Here is a 24,644-nt window from a genome sequence, read left to right on the forward strand (position 1 = left end):
TACAAGCTTGTACATTATTCTAATAATGAAAATAAAACAAGGCTACAACTACCTGACATCTCATTAAAAATGCAAGTAGCTGTTTTACCTGAAGCAGCTCTATTGCTTTTGTGTGCTGCTTTTCACGGCAGAGCTGGGCAGCTTGGATTAACACAGGAAGGAGACGCTCAGGACTTTGGGACTGTAAACTGGCAGATATTTTGCGACACTGTTCTGCCTAAAAGACAGTATTTCCCCCCCACAAAAATAAGCTAGTTAATTAAATCAAAAATTAAGTGAACGACCAAAAAGAAAAAAAGGATGGGGAGGTGGAAGGAAACCCGTTGAAACAAAATAGTAAGTGAAGAACTACCTAGGGTAAGAGAGGTGGTTTACAGTACACTCAATTTTTTCCTGAAAGAAAAAGATTTCCATTTACTGAATGTAAGCTATGAGTTCTTAAAGCATTTAGGAAAGAATAAGTCCTAAACATTCATTTGGATGCTTAAATTGCAGAATTTTGTTTAAAAAAACCCAGAACACATCAAGTGTCAGCCTTTGCTTCAAAGCAACAAAACGTATAGGTATTTCTTGCTACAGTATTTAGGAACAACTTGACTCAGTTCTAAATAATGAAAATGTTACTGCCTCTCAGTCCCCCACTGAAAACCTCTGCTCTAGAAGAGTACAAAATCATAATTTAATTAGAATGTACACATATTGGAGTTAGAACTGCCCTTCTTATTATGACTTGATGTGATTATGCACAAACTAAAAAGATGGATCTTACATTTATAATCATCATCAGCATCTTTGATGATTTTTCCTTTAATTCAGAGAAATCAGAAATAAGGTAATGAGAGAATTTTCTCATTTACAGCCGTGAATAGTGTTTTCTTCTTAAAAGTCACCACTGCAGACCTTTACAAAGAATTGGGCAAATTACTTACTTAACAGATAAAATCTATGATACATGACCTTCTGAAGACTACATGAGTCTAAGACAAAATATAAGCAAAAATATAAACAGACTGGACTGATACACCCATCATGCCTCATGTGCCATACTCCAAAAGGTTTAGCCAGGGGAACCAGAGGTCTGTTGCCTACCTGGTTTGTGTACATAGCAAGTAAAGCTTTGTTAAATTCTATAGCTTGCAGTTGTTTCTTGGAAAGCTTAAACTCCACTCCTTCTGCATTGGTTAATTTCACCTTCTTCTTAGAGTCAAAGACATTTTGGTCCTGACAAAGAAAAGTTCATTCACCATTAACAGCAATCTCAGACTTCAACTCTTTTAACACTCCAAGGCCTTATTCCTCTTTCATTTCGTTATTTTATGTAAACACAACAAGAGAGCTTGGAAGATAATACACCTACCTGGATGGGGTGCCTATGCTCCTAAGGTACATATAAATTTGGCTCGGTTTCTTGGTTTGGTTTTATCTTTCTACTATTAATTGCTTTCTTTAGCTTTTTTTTTTTTTTTTTTTTTTGCGGTACGTGGGCCTCTCACTGTTGTGGCCTCTCCCGTTGCGGAGCACAGGCTCCGGACGCGCAGGCTCAGCGGCCATGGCTCACGGGCCCAGCCGCTCCGCGGCATGTGGGATCTTCCCGGACCGGGGCACGAACCCGTGTCCCCTGCATTGGCAGGCGGACTCTCAACCACTGCGCCACCAGGGAAGCCCTCTTTAGCTTTTTGATGAAAAGTACAAAGAGACTACACAAATCTTACAGTGGAAATTAGGACTACAACGATACCTAAATCTGTAATATCTACAAACTATCTTTAGAATTTAGATGACAAATGAAGAAAGTAACTTATTCCTCTCTGACATATTATCATACATAAGCAAATGGAATGGAATAAGAATGGAAGACAATTAAGTCACACTGCACCCTGAGAAGGACAAAAAGGGCATCTAAGTGTCTACTATGTGCACAGTATTCTAGCTTTGTTAACTATTGTTTGCAAATATGTGTTACCATTGTGCTTTTTAAACCATGTCTTCTACTAGTTTAAAGACTAAAAGGGGGCAAAGAAGAAATCTAAAATAAATTATGCTTTTTACTGTGAAGCTCCAAACCAATGTGAAATTATTTTAAATGTACAGCAAGAAACTGGCTTTCATATAAATCAATCCTCAAGAAACCATATTTCTAGTTGGTACTCCTATGTCACTATTTTAGTACTTAAACTCACCATGCATGCCACTGCCAGACTTCTCTTAAACTTTACTACCATGACACTTATTAACATTTTTGATTTTTCAAGGTCTCCCACACCTTGGTTATTATTCAATGTAACCTTTTTTTTTTTCTTAACTAGCCAGCACGTATGTATCCTCGTATCTTTTGCTCTCTCACTTTCCCTCCAGTCATTTGCTTATGCTGTTGCTTAACCTTCAAACCATATCCCTCCTTCAAGGCTCTACTCAAATTAGCCAACCCAGATTTTCCTTCACCAAATACTGTAGTTACAAGTATACAACAAGAAATTTAAATGTGCACAATTTTTTTCAACACTAGAATTTTTTATACTATGTAATGATTAAGATGACGTTTCATATTTATTTTTGCATTTCCTATTGCATCCAGCACCATACTGAATAAAAAACTAGAAATAAATGTTAACTGAAGAAAAATTCAGTGTGTAAATACATTTAGATTGAGATATTTAGTACTTCACATACCCTCCTCCCCACAATTATATATCAGATAAAAACAATTTGTCCTCACTGGCATTTCAAATTGTTCATAAACATAGGCAGGTACATCTTGCTGCTAAGAGTCAAATGCCAGCATCAATTTTTGGAAACCTAAACCATGCCAATGCCCTACAACATCCTATATCTATTACCCCCCTAATGCCATTATCCTGCATCTGAGAACCCTCTGAATTTCTGCTATAGGGGGAGAGAGATACCACACAGGCCTAAAAGGAGAGTGCACTGGAGTCACAGACTAGAATCTGAATCCAAGTTCTACCTCTTAGTGGCTGTGATCTTATACAAATCACTTAACTCCTTTTAGCCTCAGATTACATTCCTATAAATTGGAGACATGTACTGCCACCTAAAAAGATAATTGTGAGGATGAAATAAGCTGGCACTTGGAAAATCACACAGCCTATCAAAAGAACCTAAATGTTACTTTTCTAATTTTCTATTGACTTGAATTTCAAATCTGAACTTGAAATATCTTCCCATTAGAACAATGTTCCAAAAGGTGGTTAATTTGACTAGTACAGTACTCTTTAGGATTGTTTACATACATGCTTGTAATAGTTTACACAGGGCTTGCGGGTGGCGGGGGGGGCAGGCAGAGAAAGAGAGAGAACCTGCCCATGCCTCCTCTCCCCCAAAATAAAAACCACTGGAAAGAGAAAAACTATATACGGAAAACTCGTATTCAGACTTACTAGGTGAAGAAATCAAAGTCCAAACAACTTATTTCTCTAATAAGTATTCTCCATATAATGATAATAATGGGAAATAATATTATAATTATATTAATATTATAATTATATAGAATAATAATTTTAAAAAACAATGGGAAAAGGGTAAGATTTTAAAGTCCAGGGTATGTAACTACAAAATAGTTTTATTATTTGAATATACCTTGCAGAATCATTATGAGAGTTAAATAAAACTCTCCATTGTGATTTTGCTGCAAATGGACTCTGTCATGGAAAAACTTATCCTAGAACAAGGCTGGAGTAATATGCTTCCAGCAAAAAATAGTGTAAGAAAACCTTGGATATTCCATACCTTGTTAATTGTAATGATGTTATTTGCAATCACAGCTAGCAGTGCTACATCTGTTGGTCTGCAAACAAAAAGCACCAGTCAAAAAGGAATAAACCTTTAAAAAGAAAACTCACACCCTATAAAAGACACTTCATTTTAATAACCCACTTACTTTAGTTTTATTATCTGATTGTAAAGTTGCAAAGCCTCCTCTGTATGACCCTGAAGCTGCATAATATAGGCCATCTGCCCGTGGATGATGGCCAGTTCTGCCTGTGGGTCTTCTTCAGTCCCATCCTAAGCAGAAAAAGAAATATTTTTTTTTCCTGTGAGTTCTCCAAATTGATCCACATATTAACCAAGTGATCCAAACATTCAGAAGATATATCATCCTAAAGAAGACATACAATTTTCAGGAATTTTCCTGTAAAGTCAGTTTGTTAAAATTTAGGAATAGCTACCAAAAGAGGGAAGCTTAAATGAGAATGGCAAAAAGACAAATTCTGGAAGGACATGGTGACAAGTTCAGGAATACCATTCACTGATCATTTTTATTCTCTAAAAAGTTAAGACTAAAAAAAAAAAAAAAAATGTGAAAAAGAGCATACAAGTTTAACTTTTTACAATACCCCTAAATTCTGGAAACAATTTTCTCATAAGAAACACATTTTCAAAATGCTTCACTCTTAATTCTAAAATAATTCTAATCCAAAGACTACAAAATTCTAACTAGTAACTATCACTGTACAAAGAACTTCAAAAGCTGAAACTAATTCTGTAATTAAAGTAGCAGCTCTCTTAACTGATACCCCAGATCAATCTGTATTTTCCATTCCTTTGGAGAGGTTGACTGACGCCCACGTAGAGTGAATGCTCAAGGCTAGGAGGCTGCTCTTTTTTGCCATACCAGGTGCTCCTACTCTCACCTGATAAGCATATGTTGACCAGGTCAGACTTGTTTGTTTCCAATCCCATTATGCCAGTTGTGTTTGATAAAGAAATGATAAAACTTAAGTATTGTAGTAAGACAAGAACTATGCATGAGAAAAGAGACTTGCTTCGATGAAAACTATGTTGAATGCTCAGAAATATTTGACAAAGGTTGAGTTCCTAAAGAAAATTACTATCTAATTAGGTATGAGCCAGAAAATGCAGGAAAAAAAAAAAAAGGACTCTGTAATGAAACTAATTCACAACTGTCTTTAAAGTATTGTTATACTTAAGAAAAAAACCCTGGAGATCATGACTGTTGGATTATGTATAGTTTATGTAAGGAATATGCATGGAATTCCTATGAATAGGACCTTACTCAAAGACCTGAGCCCTATATCTAAAACAGGAGAATGAATTTATATGAATTTAAAATGAAATGCATAAGGCATATAAAATTTTGTATTGTCATTTCTCACCCTAAGAGAGTCCATCAAATAACTGGTCAAGAGGGTTTCTGTGATTCTTATCTAATGAATCAATATCATTTCAAAAAGTCAGTAAATACTACAAAGAAGGCTCCTACAAATTTATATTAGCACAAGTGTAAAATCTGGGTTTAACCACGGTGGAATACTTACAGAGTCTTCTGATAATGAACGGCGGCAAAGATCTATAGGAGAAAACGGTTTTAAAATTAACATTGCTGGGTAACTCTCGTTTCTTTCATGTTCCAAAGAACAAGAACTAAATTCTTAGGCAGAAGATTTAAGATAATTTTAATAACAAGCAAATTTGGAATTTATCATTAACATCAAATATATTACATAAATATTATCAATCCTTGATTACTCTAGCTCTTTGGCATTTTCTTTTACTTGTAATCCCTATGTTAAAAAAATTTTTTAAGGGAATTTAACATATATAAATGTAACAAATGTTGATTGCAAAAAATCAATTATAGAGAAGTATAAAAATAAGGACAATAATCCTGTCACCTAAAGATAACCACTGTAGCATTTCAGCTATTTTTTTTTTAATGTAAATGCACAGCTACATTTTTAAATGAAAGTGGGACAGTCTACTATTTTGAAACCTCCCTTCCCCCATTTAATATACTGTGGACATCTTTATGTTATAACACATTTACATCTACATTATTTTTAACATGATTATTGTTAATGACTGCATGGTAATCTATTCTGTGATTATAATAAAGTCTTCTAATAGGACAGAAACTCATGTTCCTAAATTTTTGTTCTTATGAACATCCCTTCAATTAAATTCATATATATATATCTGTATGGATGTTATCTAATTATTCCCTTATTTCCTTAAATTTCTAAAAATGGAATTCTTAGATCAAAGGGTATGAAAATTTCAAAATCTGCTATAGCACCAAACTGCCCACTGCAAAGCCTCTACTACTTTTACATTCATACCTGCAATATATGAGGATGTCCTCCCATACCACTGTCAATACTGGGTATGATCCAGAAATTATCATTATTAAACATATTTTTCTCCTCATGATGCTCTAACCTCTGCCCTTATTTTAAGCATCAATATTTAAGAATAAAACAGACCCTGTTTCACCATTTTTCCTTCCCACCATTCATCGCAGCCCTACAACATCACTTTTATAGCTTCCAAGGGAAATGTATGGAGAAGAAAGTCGAAATGTTTCAGGAGTTGAGACCAGACATAAGTTCTCTAATAAATTATTTTCTTTTTCACTTAAGAGCTTCAAAGCATGCAGATATTGTATATGGAAACATACTAAGTGGAGTTAAAATGTGCTTGAATAGTGTTATCAATGCATAAATGGGGCACACCATATTGTTACTATATTTGTATACTTGTTTAATACCAATAATAATGATGATAATAATATTTACCGAATGCTTACTCAGTTAATTTACATTTAACATTCACAGTAAGTTGTTCAAAAACCTACTCCTCAAAACCCAAACTTAAGGTTTGGTGTGGCTGAAAATGGACAAGTAGACTGGCTTAGGAATAACATAGTAACAGAGAAGAGATAAGAGTCAAGAACCCAAGAGAAAGGCTAGATGGATTTTGAGAAATTTCCACTGCATCAATAATTTCCATTTAAAAACTTCCCAAAGTTTTTAACTTTTTAATTTTTGGAAATACTTTGCAAAGTTATATGCACATTACATTTACATATCATTTTAACAAACTTCCAACCTTCAGCTTTTTGCAGGATTTTCATTGCCTGGTTCAGCTGGCCTTGTCCTATCAGCGCACATGCAGCATTGTAGCACAGTTCGTGTGTGCCTTCTTGGAGACCCAAGTTCTCCTGTCACAGAGAATACCAGTCAAACGCTAGACAGGAATATTATGTCATGGCTGTGTAAGTACACAGAGATACTCACTGGAACCACTTTTTCCCAGTTACTTTGAGCTGCAACAACTGCTGAAAGGTTTGTTTTTCTCTCCTCATCATAATCATCTTGAGAGTTTCGGACAAGATCTCTATACACAGCCAGGCATTCATCATAGCGTTCTAATCGGTACAACTGAAGAGATAAATAGCAAGTAAAAAATCAGAGAAGACAAATATTGTGTTACATCCCTAACACCATATAACCCCTTTTTTGGAACCACCATGTAAGAAACCTAACTCAGCATAACGTGGGCAATTAATTGTTTTTCCTTTACAATTTTTCAATTAGTTCTGTATACTACTAATACTTCCCCAAAGTTACTTGCAATGAATCTCTACTATATTGCGTATTTGTAGGCATGATTCAGTTAGAAAAGCCATTGTATTGACCCCCATCTTGAGGTGAAGTAAGTGTCTAAGTGGGTTGTGAAAGAAAACCATTCTGTAGAAATCAACCAATCTGACTTACAATCCCACAAGTTTACTAAGCCCCAGTAAACAGGAACAAAATTAGATGTTAACAAAAGGACTTAACTATTTCCTAGTTCATTATACTGAATCTTCATTTCTCTTTTCCAGAAACCAACTATTGTATAGGGTAGTATCAAGTATACACAACATAATTCTTGCTTATTTCATTCAAGTTGTTCTTAAACAGCGATAAGAACTGCCATTCTGGGTCAATTAGTCTACAGGTATGACAGAGATGGGTGCCCTTCATCAATATCAAAATGCTGGAATCTACCCTAAGCTAACCCAGTTTACATGAAAAGTTCTTTATAGACCTACAATCCATGAACTTGCCCAAATCTTTGTTAAACTCACACTACCTTTTGGGGACAATATATTCAATACATTATTTGCCCTAAACTGACATTTTAAAAAATTTTAAGAGAGTTTTGCTAGTTCTAATATAACATTTCTGTCCTCTTATCATAAATAACCCTATTTTACATTAGGCTTAATTGTATGTCTCAAAATTCTTTTAGAATAAGATATTTCCAGGGATTTCATGAACCATCTGAATTCATCTAAATTCTTATTCTTCATGATTTTCTTTATTTTACACTTAGAATAAAATATCAGTTAAAAACTAAAATGACTGTTTCAAAACTGTGTAAGTATATAAGCTTACTGGCCTTCATCTTTCCAACTAAAAAGTCCAAATTTCATAGGATAGTTCTTAATTTTCCAATTACCCTTAGGAAGTCATTTGTTCATAGAACACTATACATGCAATTGTTCATATGAAGATCAAGGAGAGGGAATATGTTCAAACCTCAAGCACTGGTTTGGTGGCAAGTTTTATGGAGCATCAGGATGGGCTGGGGTTCCTCATCCCTGCTCCTTGCTAGAGGTAGAATCACGTTCATGCAGGACGACTGTCAAACAGGGATTTTAAAGCAGTAATTACCACTTGTCCATAAAGCTCCTTTAGTTTGTCTGTCTGCTGGTTGGCACTTTCTATTGTCTTCAAGGCATTCTCAATTCTGTTCAGCCTGTACTCACAGTATGCCTTCTCGAAGGAAAGAGAGTTACTGAAAAAGGAAAAACCAATGTCTGATTATTAGCTAACACTGCAGAGCACCCACTGTAAGCCAGACACTGCTCTAAGCACACTTGATACATATTATTTAATCCCCATTAACAACAGATGACAAAGGTTAGCGACTTGTCTAAAATCAGACAGCTCATAAGTGGCAGAAAATATTACATCTATTTCCCTAGGCTCTCTTGCTTTCATGGATATTCTTATTAGAATTACTGGCCTTTGAAACAAATATATAAGAATGAAATCCTGAATTAGCTAAAAACTGTTTCAGATATACAGACAATCTGAACATTGTTTTAAATGGGTTGTTATAGAAGTTTCTTAAATCCATTTAAGAACCTATGATAAGCCATATAATGCTACTCTAACTTGTCAAGAAGCAAATAATTAGCAAAGAAAAAGTAACTAGAAATCTTAAAAGAACACAGCACTTGTAATCAAACAACTGATAAACAGACAACTACAAAAACACTACTTACATACAGACTTAAAAATTCATCTACATTAATGTCACATATGAAACATTGTGAAGTTTCAACCATAATCTGTGAGGAAAAATAAACATCAAGCAAATGGCAACATCCTTTATTCACCTAACAAAAGATTATTTCAAAATTTCCCTCTCTCACAAAATGGCCAAAAATCAAAACATTGAATTTTAGCATAAACATGTTTACTAGTAGAAAGCAGTGTCCCTTTTATTACCCTTTTATTTTTAATAAAGTTTAAAAATTTGTTTTTAATCTGTAATACATGCAGTTGGCCCAAGTAAAAAAAACAAAAAGGTATACATTGAAAGGGTTTTACTCCCACTGTTATTCAAATCTACTCTGTTCCACTCACCTCCTACAAGTAACTATTTTTATTCATTGTTTCTCCATCTATTGTTTGTCTTTGCAAATACAAAAAAATATACATAGAAATTCTTATATCCTCCTTTTCTTATACAAAAGGAAGTATACAATATACTGTTCTGTACCTTATAAACATTAAACAATAAATATGCTGCAACCTTCATTTCAACACACATTTCTTTTGGGGCTTAGGCATAACTGTAAAGAAAAATGAAATTACAGTACCAATTCAGATTATAAGTTCACGTTTCATGAAATGATAAATTAAATAAATAAATGAAAAAGATTAAGAATAATAAAAAACTGCTATAGGGCTTCCCTGGTGGCACAGTGTTTAAGAATCCGCCTGCCAATGCAGGGGACACGGGTTCGAGCCCTGGTCCAGGAAGATCCCACATGCCTCCGAGCAACTAAGGCCTGTGCGCCACAACTACTGAGCCTGCGCTCTAGAGCCCGCGAGCCACAACTACTGAGCTCACGTGCCTAGAGCCTGTGCTCCACAACGAGACAAGCCACCTCAATGAGAAGCCGGTGCACTGCAACGAAGAGTAGCCCCTGCTTGCCGCAACCAGAGAAAGCCCGCACGCAGCAACGAAGACCCAACGCAGCCAAAAATAAATAAATAAAAAGTAGATTGAAAAAAACTGCTATATATTCTAAAGGCTGCTAAAGAATTCTGACACTGAAAGATCTTGGCCTAAAATCATACTCACCTAAACAATTCTCAAAGGGGGCAGGCACAGAGGTCAGGCTAAGACTGCCATACCATCCTAGAGGCCTCGACTAATACATCCCTACCCTATATGTTCTGCCCTCTCTGCTCTTTTTTTTTAAATTAAACTTCTGCTGAGTTGTTCTCTCTATGTCCTCCAAGAAATCTTGCGACTCTTGTTTATGCCCCACATCCCTCCAGTTTCCCTTCTTAGTGGTTCAAAGGGAAGACAGGGGTAAGGAAAAGGTTTCTTAAGGCAGAAAAGAACAAAAGTTACTATTACTCTTTCCAGTTTCAGAAGCACCATTGGCAGGCAAAAGGAAAAAAGGGGAAGGAAAGAAAAAGATCAAAAATCACTGAATAGTGGGGAAAAAAACAAGGAAATGGTTATAGCTATGGTAAACATGCACAAACAACTAATTAAATCACTTACTTGGCAAACACTTTGGTGTGAGTATTGATGACATTCAAGGCTTCCTTGAAACTTCCATTCTGGATAAGGCACACAACTTTACAGTGTAGGGCAGTTACATCATCCTTGTTGATCTGCAGTACTAGACAGCAATTTTAGGAAAGCAATTTTTAAATCCATTCCCTTTCCACATTTGCCATCTCAGAAAGCTACATTTCCAATTTTACTGCAGCAGAAATGATTAGTCAAAACATTTTTTTAAATGACTGATCTTTATTTTTAAGTTAAGAAGTGACAATAAGGAGAGTTAAGTTAGACTTTCCAGTGAGATAGCTTCCCAAGATGCATGTACCAAAAAAGTAAAGTGAGATAAAGAAGCAAGAATGAAGTTGTTTTCTACTGCTTTTTCATCTTGCAATGCATGCTATATCCTACATATTTCATTACTTCACAGGGAAAGAAAAAAGTTCACATAAAACTTGGCAGCAAATGACTTAGGTTTGAGTACAAGCTTGTCACTAAATGCCTTGAGGTCTTGGACAAGTCATTTGATAGCCAAATCTCAACTTTCTGATCTGCAAAACGAGTATGAAAGCATTACCTATTTTACAAGGTTATTAAAAAAATTACATGAGAATATTTTGAAAAAATCTATAAGCTGTAAAGTATACAAACACAATTTGTTTTGCTGGCAATATTTCCAAACACCATTCAAAATTTCCCTTTTCAGGTAATATAACTAAAGAGAAGTGCAAGGAAGGAGTCAGGTGGCCAAATTTCAATGCTGAACAGCTGTTCAGTGTCAAAATGACTAGGATCACTCCCCTTGCTCCTGGGCAACTACTGGAATTCAAATCTCAGTCTAAGAATCGGAGTAATTTCTATCAATTATGAAAATATATATTGGAGGGCTTCCCTGGTGGCGCAGTGGTTGAGAGTCCGCCTGCCGATGCAGGGGACACCGGTTCGTGCCCCGTTCCGGGAAGATCCCACATGCCCCGGAGCGGCTGGGCCCGTGAGCCATGGCCGCTGGGCCTCCGCGTCCGGAGCCTGTGCTCTGCAACGGGAGAGGCCACAACAGTGAGAGGCCCGTGTACCGCAAAAAAAAAAAAAAAGAAAATATATATTGGGGAACTGACAGCCATTGCTGATTAAACAATTCCTGCACAGTACTTACTACATTGCTGATTAATATTGGTTGCAGGCCTAGCAAAGGCCAAAGTTAATTCAAAACAAGTTTAACAATCAAATAATTGTCATTAGTAGCTGTTTTCCTCAATGTCTGAAATCACCAAAAGTGCACTGCGGGCACAATCATTTCTTTTCACATTAACCCAGCAATAGTTTGTTGAAAATTCACACTTGTACGTTACAGACATACCATGTATGTTATTACTTCTTTCAACAGTCAAACCCTGTCCTGGTAATTACATTTCCAAACCTAACAAATACAGGCAACACCTTCAATAAAGAATTTAACACGACAGAGAGCATTAAAAAGCACGGCCGTATTACAGTTAGGCAGTAAAGGATAACAGAATATAATGAGTTGAACCTCACACCGAAGACAGTTCACTCAAAATGATCAGTTACTGGGCAAAAAACAGGATTAACATTTGTCTTTGCAACGTCATTGCAAATGTTAGTGCTGTCACACACACATTTTCTGGTCTAAGGACGCTGGAGGGATTCTATCTGTGGGAATGACAGGCCTGACATCCAGTTCCAGCCCTTCCCTCTACCCTGAGTCTGTACAGCTTCCACTTGTCAGCGCCAGCTTCCAAATTACGTGTCCCAGGGAGGTTCCTCCTCCCGCTGCGGCCCAAAAGAAAAAGCTCCCTCAGCAATACTGTCTTGATCACTCCGCTATAAGGAAAGCGAAAAGGAGGCAATGTGGAGTATTTGCGAGATAAGGCATGAAATCAACGGAGTAAAATAAGAAAGCAGTTTGGAAGAGACGTCGGGAGCTGCGGTCTCTTTAAATCCTTCCCTCACTTTCTGCGTTGCCGGGGGGAAAGACGGAAGTACACGTGGCTCTAAGCTACCCAGGACACAGGGCTGGCCGTGGGGAGCTGAGGCACCGCGACCCGCGCCCGCTGGGCGTTCGGGCCCTAGCGGCGGGCGGCTGGGGTCTCCCCTCCCGCTGTCTGCTCGGAGGTGGTCACGCGCCACGGAAGGAGGCTGCATCCTCCCACCTGCCCGGGTCCGCCCCCGCCCCGGCGCCCGCCGGGACACTTACTCTTGTTAACGGTTTTGAGAGCGCGCGTGAAGTCGCCGTTCTGGCCATAACGGTTCACTTCACTCCAGAGCGCAGATACCGAAACCCCCCCACTGCCGCCGCTCGCCATCTTGGAGGAGAGGCGGGGCGCCCTCTTGCCCCGGAAGAGGATCTCGGAGGTGGCTAAGCGGAGAAGGAAGCCGGTGGTTGCTAAGCGTTTCGCAGTCGGAAGCGTCTTTATTACTGAGTTGGCGTCAAAGACCGCAGTCTTCACTCTTGTACCTAGAAATTTGCGAAGATTGAGTCGATACACCTTTCTAGAAGCGGGTCTGGAGGAACGAGGCGTCGGATCCCAGGAAGGGGTTGAAAAGGATTCACCAAACAGATTCGGCTAAAAACACCGTGCGTTTCCGGGGCGACCGCTGGGGGCGGAGAAGTGTCCAGGTCCCTAGAGGCGGAGCTGGGCGAAGGTCTATGGAAAATAAATAACAGGTCTATGGCGTGGTAAAATACCAACTAGAAACCGTAGGGGGTCATCTGAAGGAGTGGGAGAGAAGGGGAGGGGGAGAGAGACGGCTTCTTGCTGCCTGGGAATGCTTCATAGAGGAATTGGTATTTGAATGGGATCTTGAAAGGTGATTAGGAAAACCTGGCGTTGGTTCTGGGTAAAGTTCAGAGAAGCGAATATGAGGAAAGGCAAAGAAGAAGAAAAGAATCTCCAAGTGCAAAGCACGTTTGGTGAAAACCCCCTGGCTACCCTTTGGGCTGCATTTCAGGAGCAGTTGGCAATAAGGCTGGAAGGGTGATGTGTTTTGGTGTGAGAATACCCAGGTTCAGACGCTCTAGATGTCTGACTTGTGAACGTGTTATCAGAGTCCCAGTTTTCCGGGCTGTAAAATAGGGATAATATATAATTGTTCTAGGGATAAACGATACTTCCTGCACCCTGTCATAGTAAGTACTCAAGTTAACACACAGACATAGGGGATTTAGAGTTTTTGTAAGACCTTAAATATCAAGATGTGCTTGTCCAAACCGAGTACCTACCGAGTATTCTTGATGAGAACGCCTACTGCAGGCTCATTTCTGGTCACGATCCTACCAGTTCCTGCCTCTTCCCCCCTCCTCTCTTTCTCAGCAAACTAGCTAATTCCTTTTCATCCTTCAATATTTCTGTATCCTTCTGGTTCCAGGTTAAAAGTTACTCTTTGACTTTGCAGACTCTGCAAGGTTCCCCATTACACTCTTTTATGGAGCTCTCTACTTCTGAGCACTGCTCATCGTTTAAGGCCTGTCTCTCTCCAGATGGACTGTAATTTCCATGAGGCCAAGGACTATATTTGCCTTGCTCACTGTAGCATCTCTAGGATCTAGCACACTCCCTGGCATATAGTTGGTACTCAACTTTTTAACTGAGTGAGTTTTTGCTTCTTTCTCCCTTAATCTGTGAGTTCCTTGTGAGCAGGAACTATGTCCAGCTCATGGCTATATCCTATGGTGCCTGGCACATTTCATGTCTGGTTAATATGTACAATGCAAAAACAGCAGTAATGATCCAGTGAGCTCTAGCTCAGGAGGATATAATCTCTGTGAATTAGTAAAAATCATGAGAAGGGCTGTGGACTTCTACTAGCTGTGGAACTGTCATGTATTTCAAGCTAATTATGCCTGGATTTCAGAGGGTTTAAAGGAGTTCGGGAAGACATTTGGTATACGCAAAATTTTTTTAGAATTTTTCTGAGGAAAGATTTTGTAGCTTCCATTGGATTCTCCAAAGGTGTTTATACTAACTCCCCTCTCCCCCTCCAAAAGCTAAGAACCACTGCCTTAGTAGTGCATTTCTCTCTTTTCAGAATATTGACTTTATGTAAGGATTCACAGTTTTGGTTTCTATATCAGTCTGATCTCATATACTTTGTAGCTTCTAGAAATTTCCTCAGAATTCCTCTGCTGTGGATTCCTGTGTTTCTGTTTCTTCTGTCAGTTTTAATGGGGTTTTGTGGCAAACAAGATATAAATGTATGGATTTAATTTGCCCCTTCTGAAACAGGAGTCTTCCAAACCAGAGTGATTTTTTTAAAAAATAAATTTATTTATTTTAGGCTGCATTGGGTCTTTGTTGCTGCGCACAGGCTTTCTCTAGTTGCAGCGAGCATGGGCTGCTCTTTGTTGCGGTGCATGGGCTTCTCATTGCGGTGACTTTTCTTGTTGTGGAGCACGGGCTCTAGGCGCATGGGCTTCAGTAGTTGCAGCACGCCGGCTCAGTTGTGGCTCACGGGCTTAGTTGCTCCGCAGCATGTGGGATTTTCCCGGACCAGAGATCGAACCCGTGTCCCCTGCATTGGCAGGTGGATTCTTAGCCAGTGCTCCACCAGGGAAGCCCCAGAGTGATGTTTTAAAGCATATACCTGATGTCACTCTTCTATCCTCAGGATAAAATCCAAACTACAAAGCCTAGCATGTAAGGTCCTTTATGATCTTTTGTTACTGTCTACTCCCCTTGCATGTTATACTCCTCTAATATTTAGTTATGTATGGTTCCATGTTGCCATCCTATGAGAATTTGCACATATATTCATTCCGCAAATATTTATTGAGTGCCTTCTAAATGCCAATGTCAGGCATTATATCAGTACTAGTCGCTTGGGATACAATTAACAACAAAAAGACAACCTAGTGTACTCATGGAATGTATTTTCTAGTTGGGAGAGAGAGGCAATAAACAAATATATACCATGTTTGGTGGTAATAAATTCTACGAAGAAAAGTAAGGAAAGGTAAGAGGGATTGAGGACAGAGTGCAAGGAGTTACTGAAGCTCAAAGAGAAACGTGCCCAAGGAAATCTTTTCATTTCCATTCTACTGCTATTTTCACTGTACCACAGTGCTGGGTTAACAACCCCACCCCAAGTATTTGAGGTTGTGAGGAGTTAAATGCAAAAAGCACCATTAAAAGTAAGCGTTTCCACTGGCTTTCCAAGGACTGCTGGGCTGAAGATGGCAGGGAGAGATTGTGGATGTTCTATGGCCTGTCATGTTTTATTTAAGTCGCATTATGCTGACTCTGCCCTTTTTTCCTGTTTTTAGAAATTAAATCAGCTGAAGGGAATATCAAATTCAAGGTAATTTTCATGGAATCAACTCCACTCATTCTATACAGTCAGCCAAATAATTTTTACATAATGCATTCATGTGCTAGGATATACTTTACATATATTGACTCATTTAACTCTCATAATCACCTTGAGGTAGGTAGTATTAGTCCCACTTTACACACGAGGAAATTGAGGCACAAAAAATTTAAGTAACTTGAAGGTCACTTCTTCTCTCAACTGGACTACAGTAGCTTCTTAACTAATCTCCTTGCTTCTCCTCTAATCCACACAACAGCCAGAGAATACTTTAAAACCTGTTGAATACATCATGTCAGCCCCTGCTCAAACTTACCAATGTTTTTTCCTGACACACTTCAGTGTGGTCTGTGGGCCCTAAGTTATCTAGCCTTTGCTTACATCAATATCTCCTTCCACTCTTACCCTTGCTCACAGAGCTCCAGCAATATTAGCATGTTTGCAGGTCCTCAAAAAGGCAAAGCTATTTTACTTTCTGTTCCTTTAGTCTGGGAAACTATTTCCCCATATCTTTGCATGGCTTCCTCTTTTACATCATTGCCCTGCTCTCCTTAAAAACCTTCCTCTTACCCCATCACTGTCCTCTCACCTTGGCTGTTCTTCATGTGCACTTATACTTCCCTGAATCTATCTAATTTATCTTTTATGGTTTGTTATCCCCAATAAAATGTAAATTTTGTGAGGGCGAGGGCCTTGTCTCTGTTCAGTGTTGCTTTCCTAGGGCCTAGAATAAAATAAGGCAAAACATGTATTTCACACATGGATGAATAAAGCTTCACACAAGAGCTTATCCTTGTCTTTTATTTGGCTGCTTTGTTTTAAATTTCAGGAGGCATTAAAGCAATTCTAAGTGTGGCTTTAAGATATAAAGTTTAAGTACAGCATTATTCGGACACAATTTTTCTTCCTCTATTTAACTATAAGCCCACAGAAAGTATAAACCCAAAGATGGCAAACCAGGTAGGTTTGTGTAAATTACTTTTTATAATCGTTAAAATACTTTCAAACAAGTATTTACTCTAGCACTGATGAACTACACTACTGAGGGTGTATGTACTCTATTAAGAAACTAATAATGACCATTGATAAAGGTCAGTCCTATCTACGAGTCTCAGTCAGTGTTTGAAATTTTAATGTACTGCACAGAAACAGCTGGAGCTTTTGCTAGGTACGGATAGAAGAGTTGAAATAGCAGCCAATGACTATTCAGAGACTATGAAGCCCAAGTTCATCTTATTAATTGTTCTTGTGATCTAACTTTAGAAAATAAAGCAGTACATGATTTTTATAATTCCCCCATTTCTAACAGACAGCTAGGCATTAGCACATCAGAGCATAAGACAATGTAAGGGAAATAAACTGTAGAATTACATTTTCTCCTCTTTGGGAGCTTACAATCCAACAGAGAAAGTACTTGTAGCCACTGTAGCTGGAAGGTTTATCAGGGAAGGTTTCATGGAGAAAGTGAAGATGAAGCTCTAGTAACTTAAGTAGATTTTAATGACAAATGAGAACATTCTAAGAACTAAAGGTACAGATATGCAACAGTCTGAAAAAGAGGAAAGCAAGTTCCCTTGATGGGTTACAACAGCAATTCTTAACCTACAGACTATGGATAGGCTTCAAGGAACTCAGGAACAAATGGAACCTGTTAGTAAACATACTGTGCAATTTTCTAGGGAGAGGATCAATAGCATTCATATTTTCAAAGGAGTCTGTGTTGCAAAAGAAATTTAAGAGTTTTTGTTGTAAGTCCTTGGACAATCAACCTCAAAAATGTTGGGTTAAGAATGAAGACCTAGGGCTTCCCTGGTGGCGCAGTGGTTGAGAGTCCGCCTGCCGATGCAGGGGACACAGGTTTGTGACCCGGTCCGGGAAGATCCCACATGCTGCAGAGCGGCTGGGCCGAGCCATGGCCGCTGAGCCTCTGCGTCCAGAGCCTGTGCTCCGCAACAGGAGAGGCCACAACAATGAGAGTCCGCGTACCACAAAAAATAAATAAATAAATAAAAGAAGACCTAGATCAGGCTAATACAGAATTTGACCCTTGCTTGAGGTTTATGTACAGTGGATGGGTAAACAGGGTAAATTCAAGACCTGGTGATGAGTTAGAAATGAAAGGTCAGAGAAAAACATCAAGGATAAAATTAATTTGGGACAGTGAGTGCAGCCAGATATAGGCTTGGTGGAAGATGAGTTAAGTTTAGACCATTCAGACAGAAATGGACAGCTGAAAATACAAGTCTACAGACATTCACTGTAAAGAATTAAAATTATCCTACCATTATTTGTAAACAATGAACTCAATAGTAGGAAACATCAATACTTAAGGGAAAGAGTAAAATATGAGGAATGATTAAGATTGAGGTTGGAACAACTTGGTGTATAGCCCAAGAAAGGAAGTTAGGTCAGTCATACCCCACAGAGATCAGGTGAAGGAAGTGATGAGATGCCAGCTTGCTAACAGTTGAGAGGGAAGTGAAAAAGCATAGACCGGGTAGGCCAGTGTCAAGATTTCATCTGTAGCAGAGATTCTTAACATTTTGGGGGGGGGGGACACATCTTTTTGGTAAAAATTGATTGCCCCCTTCTCATAGAAGTGAACATATACATAAAATTTTACATGTAAGCTTAAGGGGTTCATAGACACCTGGATTAAAGTTTCATGATCTATAAAATCCTCAAGGCTGCATAATGTAACACTGATATTTCCAAATATGGTTTATAGACTCATGATGAACTATCATACCTCTCAGTAACAACTGCTCCTTTAGAAGTGCATTTTGCTGGGTATACTACCTAGACTTAATACTATTATGAGAAAGAAACTAGTTATGGGTATTAACTGGGAGATTCCAATTTTTGAAAATGATGGTTGGGGATTGTTAGTCTGGCTAAAATATGTGTTATCAGAATGAAAAGAATTTTATGACCTACAGAGCCAAGTAAGATTTACTAACTCATTTGCAATGGCAAAGGTGACTCTACTTCTTTTCCATGGGAAATTGCCCTGACACTTAACGGAGAAGTTCTCAGAAGTCTCTCCATGGTTTCCACAGTGCCCCTTCATCTTAATTCATGTCTTTCTTACCCCCAGAGTCAATCTCAGCTTTTCTTAAAAAAGGCAATATCAAACCCAAACATCATCTCTAGCTATAGCTAGAGATAAATACAACATCATTTTCTGACATACTGACTGCAAATAAAAAACCATGCCCTAGAGTTCTGTAAAGATCATAATGTGAAAGAGGACTATATTGCTCTTAACCACCCTAAGATACAACCATTTTAAGTTTCTAAAACTTACGGACTCAGATGTAGGAAGTAGTAACTTTAGAGCTCTATAACAGAACATTATTATCATTTAAGAAATATATTTAATTATACTGCCTACCTAACTGACCATATGTGGGTAAGAGATTAATTTTAAATGTATACTAATTTCACTACGTATAAAGAAATACTAATAAATATGTACATTTATTCTACTAATTCATGAATCTAGAGAGGCATTCATTCACTTTTAAATTTTGTTTTCTCTGATTGATTTAAAATCTTTTCATCTTGCTTGTGATTGATTTAAAATCTTTTCATCTTGCTTGATTTCTTTTTTCTGCAGCTAAACTAGAAATTTATAGTTTTTCTCCTAAACAATGCAATGATGTTGTTTCTTATAAGTTGCCCTCTCTGATTTTCTTGTCAGCCTGCTTCAAGGAAATCCAGGTGTTCAATACACTTGCTCGCAGTTTGGCCCAAATCAAATGGTTGTTTAATCCAAATATCTGAGCAGCAAACTGAGCTGATCCTTCTGGAGAAAGTATGGTTGAACAGCCAAGACCTATTCATAAAAGAAAAGACAGAAAATTGAGCTGTAAATTAATGATGAAAATACCACTTACCCAACTATTTTATACTCTCAGAAGCCCTGCTTGCCACAGACAATACAGCTACAATATTATCCTTGTCTGAAGTAAGATCTGTAGAAGGTGTTTCCATCTTTACTCTTTAGAGTGATAAAGTGATTATAAGATGATAAGTAATATTTATCAGCCAGGAACAGATATTTTATATACAACTATCACTCTTCTCACTGAATCCACTTGCAAAGAAATTTACCTTTTTTCAAAGTTCTTTTCACATACATTACCCCTTTAAATCCCTGGTGAAACGCAATAGAAATAAAACAAGGAATGAGGTAGAATCATCTGTTCTTAGACAAACCTGAGGTATGTTAATTATTTTGGTAATTTTCTAGTTATTCCTTTTGTTTTTGCACTTGAATTATTCTAACATTTTTAAGCAGTGGAGAAGTCAAATCCACAAAATAATTTTAAGAATTATTATAAATAAATTCAATAGTAATAAGATCTAAAAGACAGTAGACTAGAAAGTAACTTCCTTGGGGACCACAGGTTTGCTCAGGCAATTTCTCAAGGTGGTACTATTATGTCTGTGTCATTAGAGTCAAGGACTAAATAGGTTATAGATCCAAAAGATCCAATTTTCCTAAATACTCTTGGAATTCATCAGGCTCTTTGACTCTCACTATCCCCAATAAGAACAGACTAAAATATAAATCACAAGATTTAATTTGTATTAATAAATCAATTTACACAGCTCTGCTACTTACTACATAACCAACATCAGCCAAATTAATTTTAGTGTCCTTATCTGTAACATGGGGATGATAACTAGTAGCTACCTTATGTGAGGATTCAGTGAGTTAATACAGATAAAGTGCTTGGAGCAGTGCTTGACACACAGTAAATACTCGATGAATGTCAACCATTAGTAGTAGTAGTACTAGTAGTAATAAACTAGGTAGAGCATTCCACTCTAACAACTGAAGTACCTGTGCCTACTGCCCATGACTCACTTTCTGATGTCAAGAAAACCTAATTAGCAAAAAATTAAGTTACCTGGTTGAGCATGCCATAAGAGCAAGAGGAACGAAGTTTTCAGGATCTTACACAGGCCACTGTGAAAACACTCCTCAAAAGATTCTCCCCAATTCTAATGATCAGAATCTAAAAATATTCTAGGTTCTGTCTCTCCCTGGACATTACTAGGTAAAAACTGCCACATATTTGCTCAAAATTCCTTTTTCTAAGCTCCATGGATAATAATATCTATACTATTCCTCTGGCATAAATTTGGGTATAGTTTCATCTATAGTTACAGATTTTTAACTTGGGAAGTTGATATAATCAGATCAGTCTAGCTGAAGATAGATTAGTCACAAGATGTATGTATCTCTGAAACCTATAAAAACAACAGTAAAGGGAATAAAGAAAATAAACATAAACAAAGAGATAACAGCAATAACATTTTGGCAAAGGGAGTACTAACTAACTTAGCAGACCAAGAAAATTTAATCCTAACTAGAAGCAGGGAAAGATGAGAAGCAGCCTGACATTACAGAACCCACTCAAAGGTTAAGGAACTGGTGACACCAGATACCTTTTAGGGGAGGAATCAGGTTGAAAACGGGGCTAAAAAGAAGAAGACTCAGTGAAAGTCAAGAAGTAAGGCCACCACATCCTCCTCCCCACTCTTATGTACCAGAACAATGGCCCCTTCTGCACCATGGCAGAGTTTTAAATTCTTCTGGAGGCAAAACAGACTTTAGTCCAGACTTCTGTGCCAAGCGGGCACAGGTGAAGCAAGGAATGCCACAGTGAAAACATGGGATTAAGTTTGCACATGTTAACAAACTCAGGCAGGAGACTGAGACTAAAAATGTTCTCTGGGTAATTCTGGCCAACACATGAGAAAAGATCAAAGACACTGATGTGAAGGGTTATTCAAAGAATGACCCTACAAGATCACTCACAGTGGAGGCCACTTTTGACAAGCCCTACCCACTTGCAGAGCTTCCAATTGGTTTTTTATGACACTTAAAAAAAAAATATATATATTTATTTATTTGGCCGTACCAGGTCTTAGTTACAGCACACAGGATCTTCATTGCCGTGTGCAGGATCTTCATTGCAGGATGTGGGATCTTTTAGTTGCGGCATGCATGTGGGACCTAGTTCCCTGATCAGGGATGGAACCCGTGCCCCCTGCATTGGGAGCGTGAAGTCTTAGCCACTGGACCGCCAGGGAACTCCCTCCAATTGGTTTTTACAGTGCCATTCTTAAACAAGAGAAAACAGCCAAGGCTTATTAGCAAACAGCTATGGAAAGGAACTAATATGAAAGGAACAATAATAATCTCAGAGAGATAAAGGAGGTTATTGCAAAGATTAAACAAGAAAAGGATGTTTGGGGAGGTGGTAGGGGGAGACCAGAGAACAAAAAAGAGCTGTAAGAAATTCAAAATACCACATTCAAAATGAAAAGCTCAATAGATGGGTTGAAATGTAAATTTGAAGAGATCTTCCAGAAAGTATGGCAACAAGAATAAGAAAACACGGACTTCCCTGGTGGTGCAGTGGGTAAGACTCCATGCTCCCAATGCAGGGGGCCCGGGTTCGATTCCTGGTTGGGGAACTAGATCCCACGTGCATGCTGCAACTAAGAGTCCACATGTCACAATGAAGTTCCTGCGTGCTGCAACTACGAAGTCTGCATGCCACAACTAAGACCCAGCACAGCCAAAAATAAAATAAATATTAAAAAAAGAAAGAATAAGAAAACAAAATAGAAATCAAGGCAGTGAAAAGTAAATCCAAAAATGAAAGAAGAAAGAAAATGGAGGCGGAAGGAAATTATTAAGTAATTCAAGAAAATTTCCCAGGACTAAAGAATCAAAGTTCCAGATTAAAAGAGCCCACTACAAGCCCAGGATGAAAACAGACTCACCAAGACGCATCTTCGTGAAATTTAAGAATAATGGATTGATAAAAGATCCAAGAAGTTTCCAGAAAGAAACAAAATTCATAAATGACCTAGAACCAGAATGGTGGAAGGGCCCTGGAGTTCTCAATAACTCTGGAAGCTAGAAGACAGCGGAGTAACAACCTCAAAATTCTGACAGGGCTTCCCTGGTAGCACAGTGGTTCCTGCCTGCCAATGCAGGGAACACAGGTTCGAGCCCTGGTCCGGGAAGATCCCACATGCCACGGAGCAACTAAGCTCATGCACCACAACTACTGAGCCTGCGCTCTAAAGCCTGCAAGCCACAACTACTGAGCCTGCCCACCACAACTACTGAAGCCCGCACGCCTACAGCCCAAGCTCCGCAACAAGAGAAACCACCACAATGAGAAGCCCGCACACTGCAACGAAGAGTAGTCCCTGCTCACTGCAACTAGAGAAAGCCTACAAGCAGCAACAAAGACCCAATGCAGCCAAAAATAAATTAAAAAAAAAAAAAAAAAATTCTGACAGAAAATAGTTTTCAACCTCGAATTCTATTCCTAAATTATCAAATCAGACTGAGCTGCAATAAAAACGTTTTAGGTATACAAGATCTCAAAAAGTTTATCTTCTGTACCCTTTCCTCAGAAAGTTCACTAGAATGCTCTCCCACAAAAAGTAAACCAAGAAGGTAAAGATATGGGACCTAGGAAACAGGAGATCTGAGACTAGAGAAAGGCAAAATGAATGTCCAGGATGCTGTAGAGAGAGATCCTAAGACGAGCAGTGCAGCAAGCCTAGAGAGAAGCCAGTCCATATGGGAACATGTCAGAGGGCACACTTACTTAACACGTATCAAGAGCAGATTTACACTTACACGACTGTGAGAAAAATGAGGTATATTAAGTGATAAGCAAATCGACTCTTACTGAAACAGTATTGACACTCAGGCCTTATAGATCAGATCATTATCTTGGACCATGATGAGCACACAACAGTATTGTTATTTTATGAGATCCTGCTCAGCCAGCCAACTGATGAAACTTCCTTGGTTTTAATTATTCTAATACCTAAGTTTTAAATATCTTATTTCCTCTACAGAAGTAACAATCTCATTTACAAAAAACAAAACAAAACAAACAACAAAATACCATGAATGATGTATTCTTGGGTGGGGAAAAAAACAAAACCCAAAACCAAATATGAACTTGATCTAACTACAGATTTTACCACCACTTTACAGAAAATAGGGGATGTAACAGCATGTTAAACAACACCCAGGAATGTAATCAGCTAAGTCCAGAATGCAGAAAATTCTATAGGAGAAATGAAAGAGGAAAAAAAAAAAAAGAAGATTAAAAGAGACTTCAGGGCTTCCCTGGTGGTGCAGTGGTTGGGAGTCCGCCTGCTGATGCAGGGGAAACGGGTTTGTGCCCCGGTTTGGGAAGATCCCACATGCCGCGGAGCGGCTAGACCCGTGAGCCATGGCCACTGAGCCTGCACGTCCGGAGCCTGTGCTCTGCAACAGGAGAGGCCGCAGCAGTAAGAGGCCTGCGTACCGCAAAAAAAAACCCCAAAAAACAAAAACAGAACAACAAAAAAAGAGACTTTAGAGATATATCAACTAAATGCAATATAAGGGCTATGTTGGATCTTAATTTGAATAAACTGTAAAAACAAATGAGACAACTGGAAAAATGAACACTAGTTGGAAATCAGATTTTAAGAAATTACCATTAATTTTCCTTAGGTGTGAATATGTTATCATTATGATTTTAAAACTAGAGTTTATCATTTAGAAAGACATACGTAAATATTGAAGTATAAAATGCCATAATTTCTCAGATCTGCTTTAAATAATCCAGCAGGAGAGGGCTATAGATGCAACAAGATGT

The 24,644-nt window shown here is 38.2% G+C and overlaps 2 protein-coding genes across 2 annotated transcripts in view; both read right to left on the reverse strand.

The window, feature by feature from the left end:
- Window positions 1–13,287, reverse strand: part of SRP72 (signal recognition particle 72) — a 27,617-nt gene extending 14,330 nt beyond the window's left edge. The window contains exons 1-10 of the mRNA XM_024746688.1: window positions 12,836–13,287; window positions 10,618–10,738; window positions 8,481–8,604; window positions 7,056–7,199; window positions 6,868–6,979; window positions 5,298–5,329; window positions 3,899–4,023; window positions 3,748–3,805; window positions 1,090–1,221; window positions 89–217 (exon numbers count right to left, since the gene is read on the reverse strand). Of these exons, the coding sequence (XP_024602456.1) occupies window positions 89–217; window positions 1,090–1,221; window positions 3,748–3,805; window positions 3,899–4,023; window positions 5,298–5,329; window positions 6,868–6,979; window positions 7,056–7,199; window positions 8,481–8,604; window positions 10,618–10,738; window positions 12,836–12,944 (1,086 nt within the window). The 5' untranslated portion in view covers window positions 12,945–13,287. The remainder of the gene's footprint in view (window positions 1–88; window positions 218–1,089; window positions 1,222–3,747; window positions 3,806–3,898; window positions 4,024–5,297; window positions 5,330–6,867; window positions 6,980–7,055; window positions 7,200–8,480; window positions 8,605–10,617; window positions 10,739–12,835) is intronic.
- A 4,602-nt stretch (window positions 13,288–17,889) lies between these two features.
- PAICS (phosphoribosylaminoimidazole carboxylase and phosphoribosylaminoimidazolesuccinocarboxamide synthase) overlaps window positions 17,890–24,644 on the reverse strand; it is a 32,991-nt gene continuing 26,236 nt past the window's right edge. Inside the window, exon 10 of the mRNA XM_024746730.1 lies at window positions 17,890–19,783. Within this exon, the coding sequence (XP_024602498.1) occupies window positions 19,617–19,783 (167 nt within the window). The 3' untranslated portion in view covers window positions 17,890–19,616. The remainder of the gene's footprint in view (window positions 19,784–24,644) is intronic.

Source organism: Neophocaena asiaeorientalis, unplaced genomic scaffold, assembly GCF_003031525.2.
Source record: "Neophocaena asiaeorientalis asiaeorientalis breed wild unplaced genomic scaffold, Neophocaena_asiaeorientalis_V1.1 scaffold19, whole genome shotgun sequence".
Classification (NCBI taxonomy): Eukaryota; Metazoa; Chordata; class Mammalia; order Artiodactyla; family Phocoenidae; genus Neophocaena; species Neophocaena asiaeorientalis.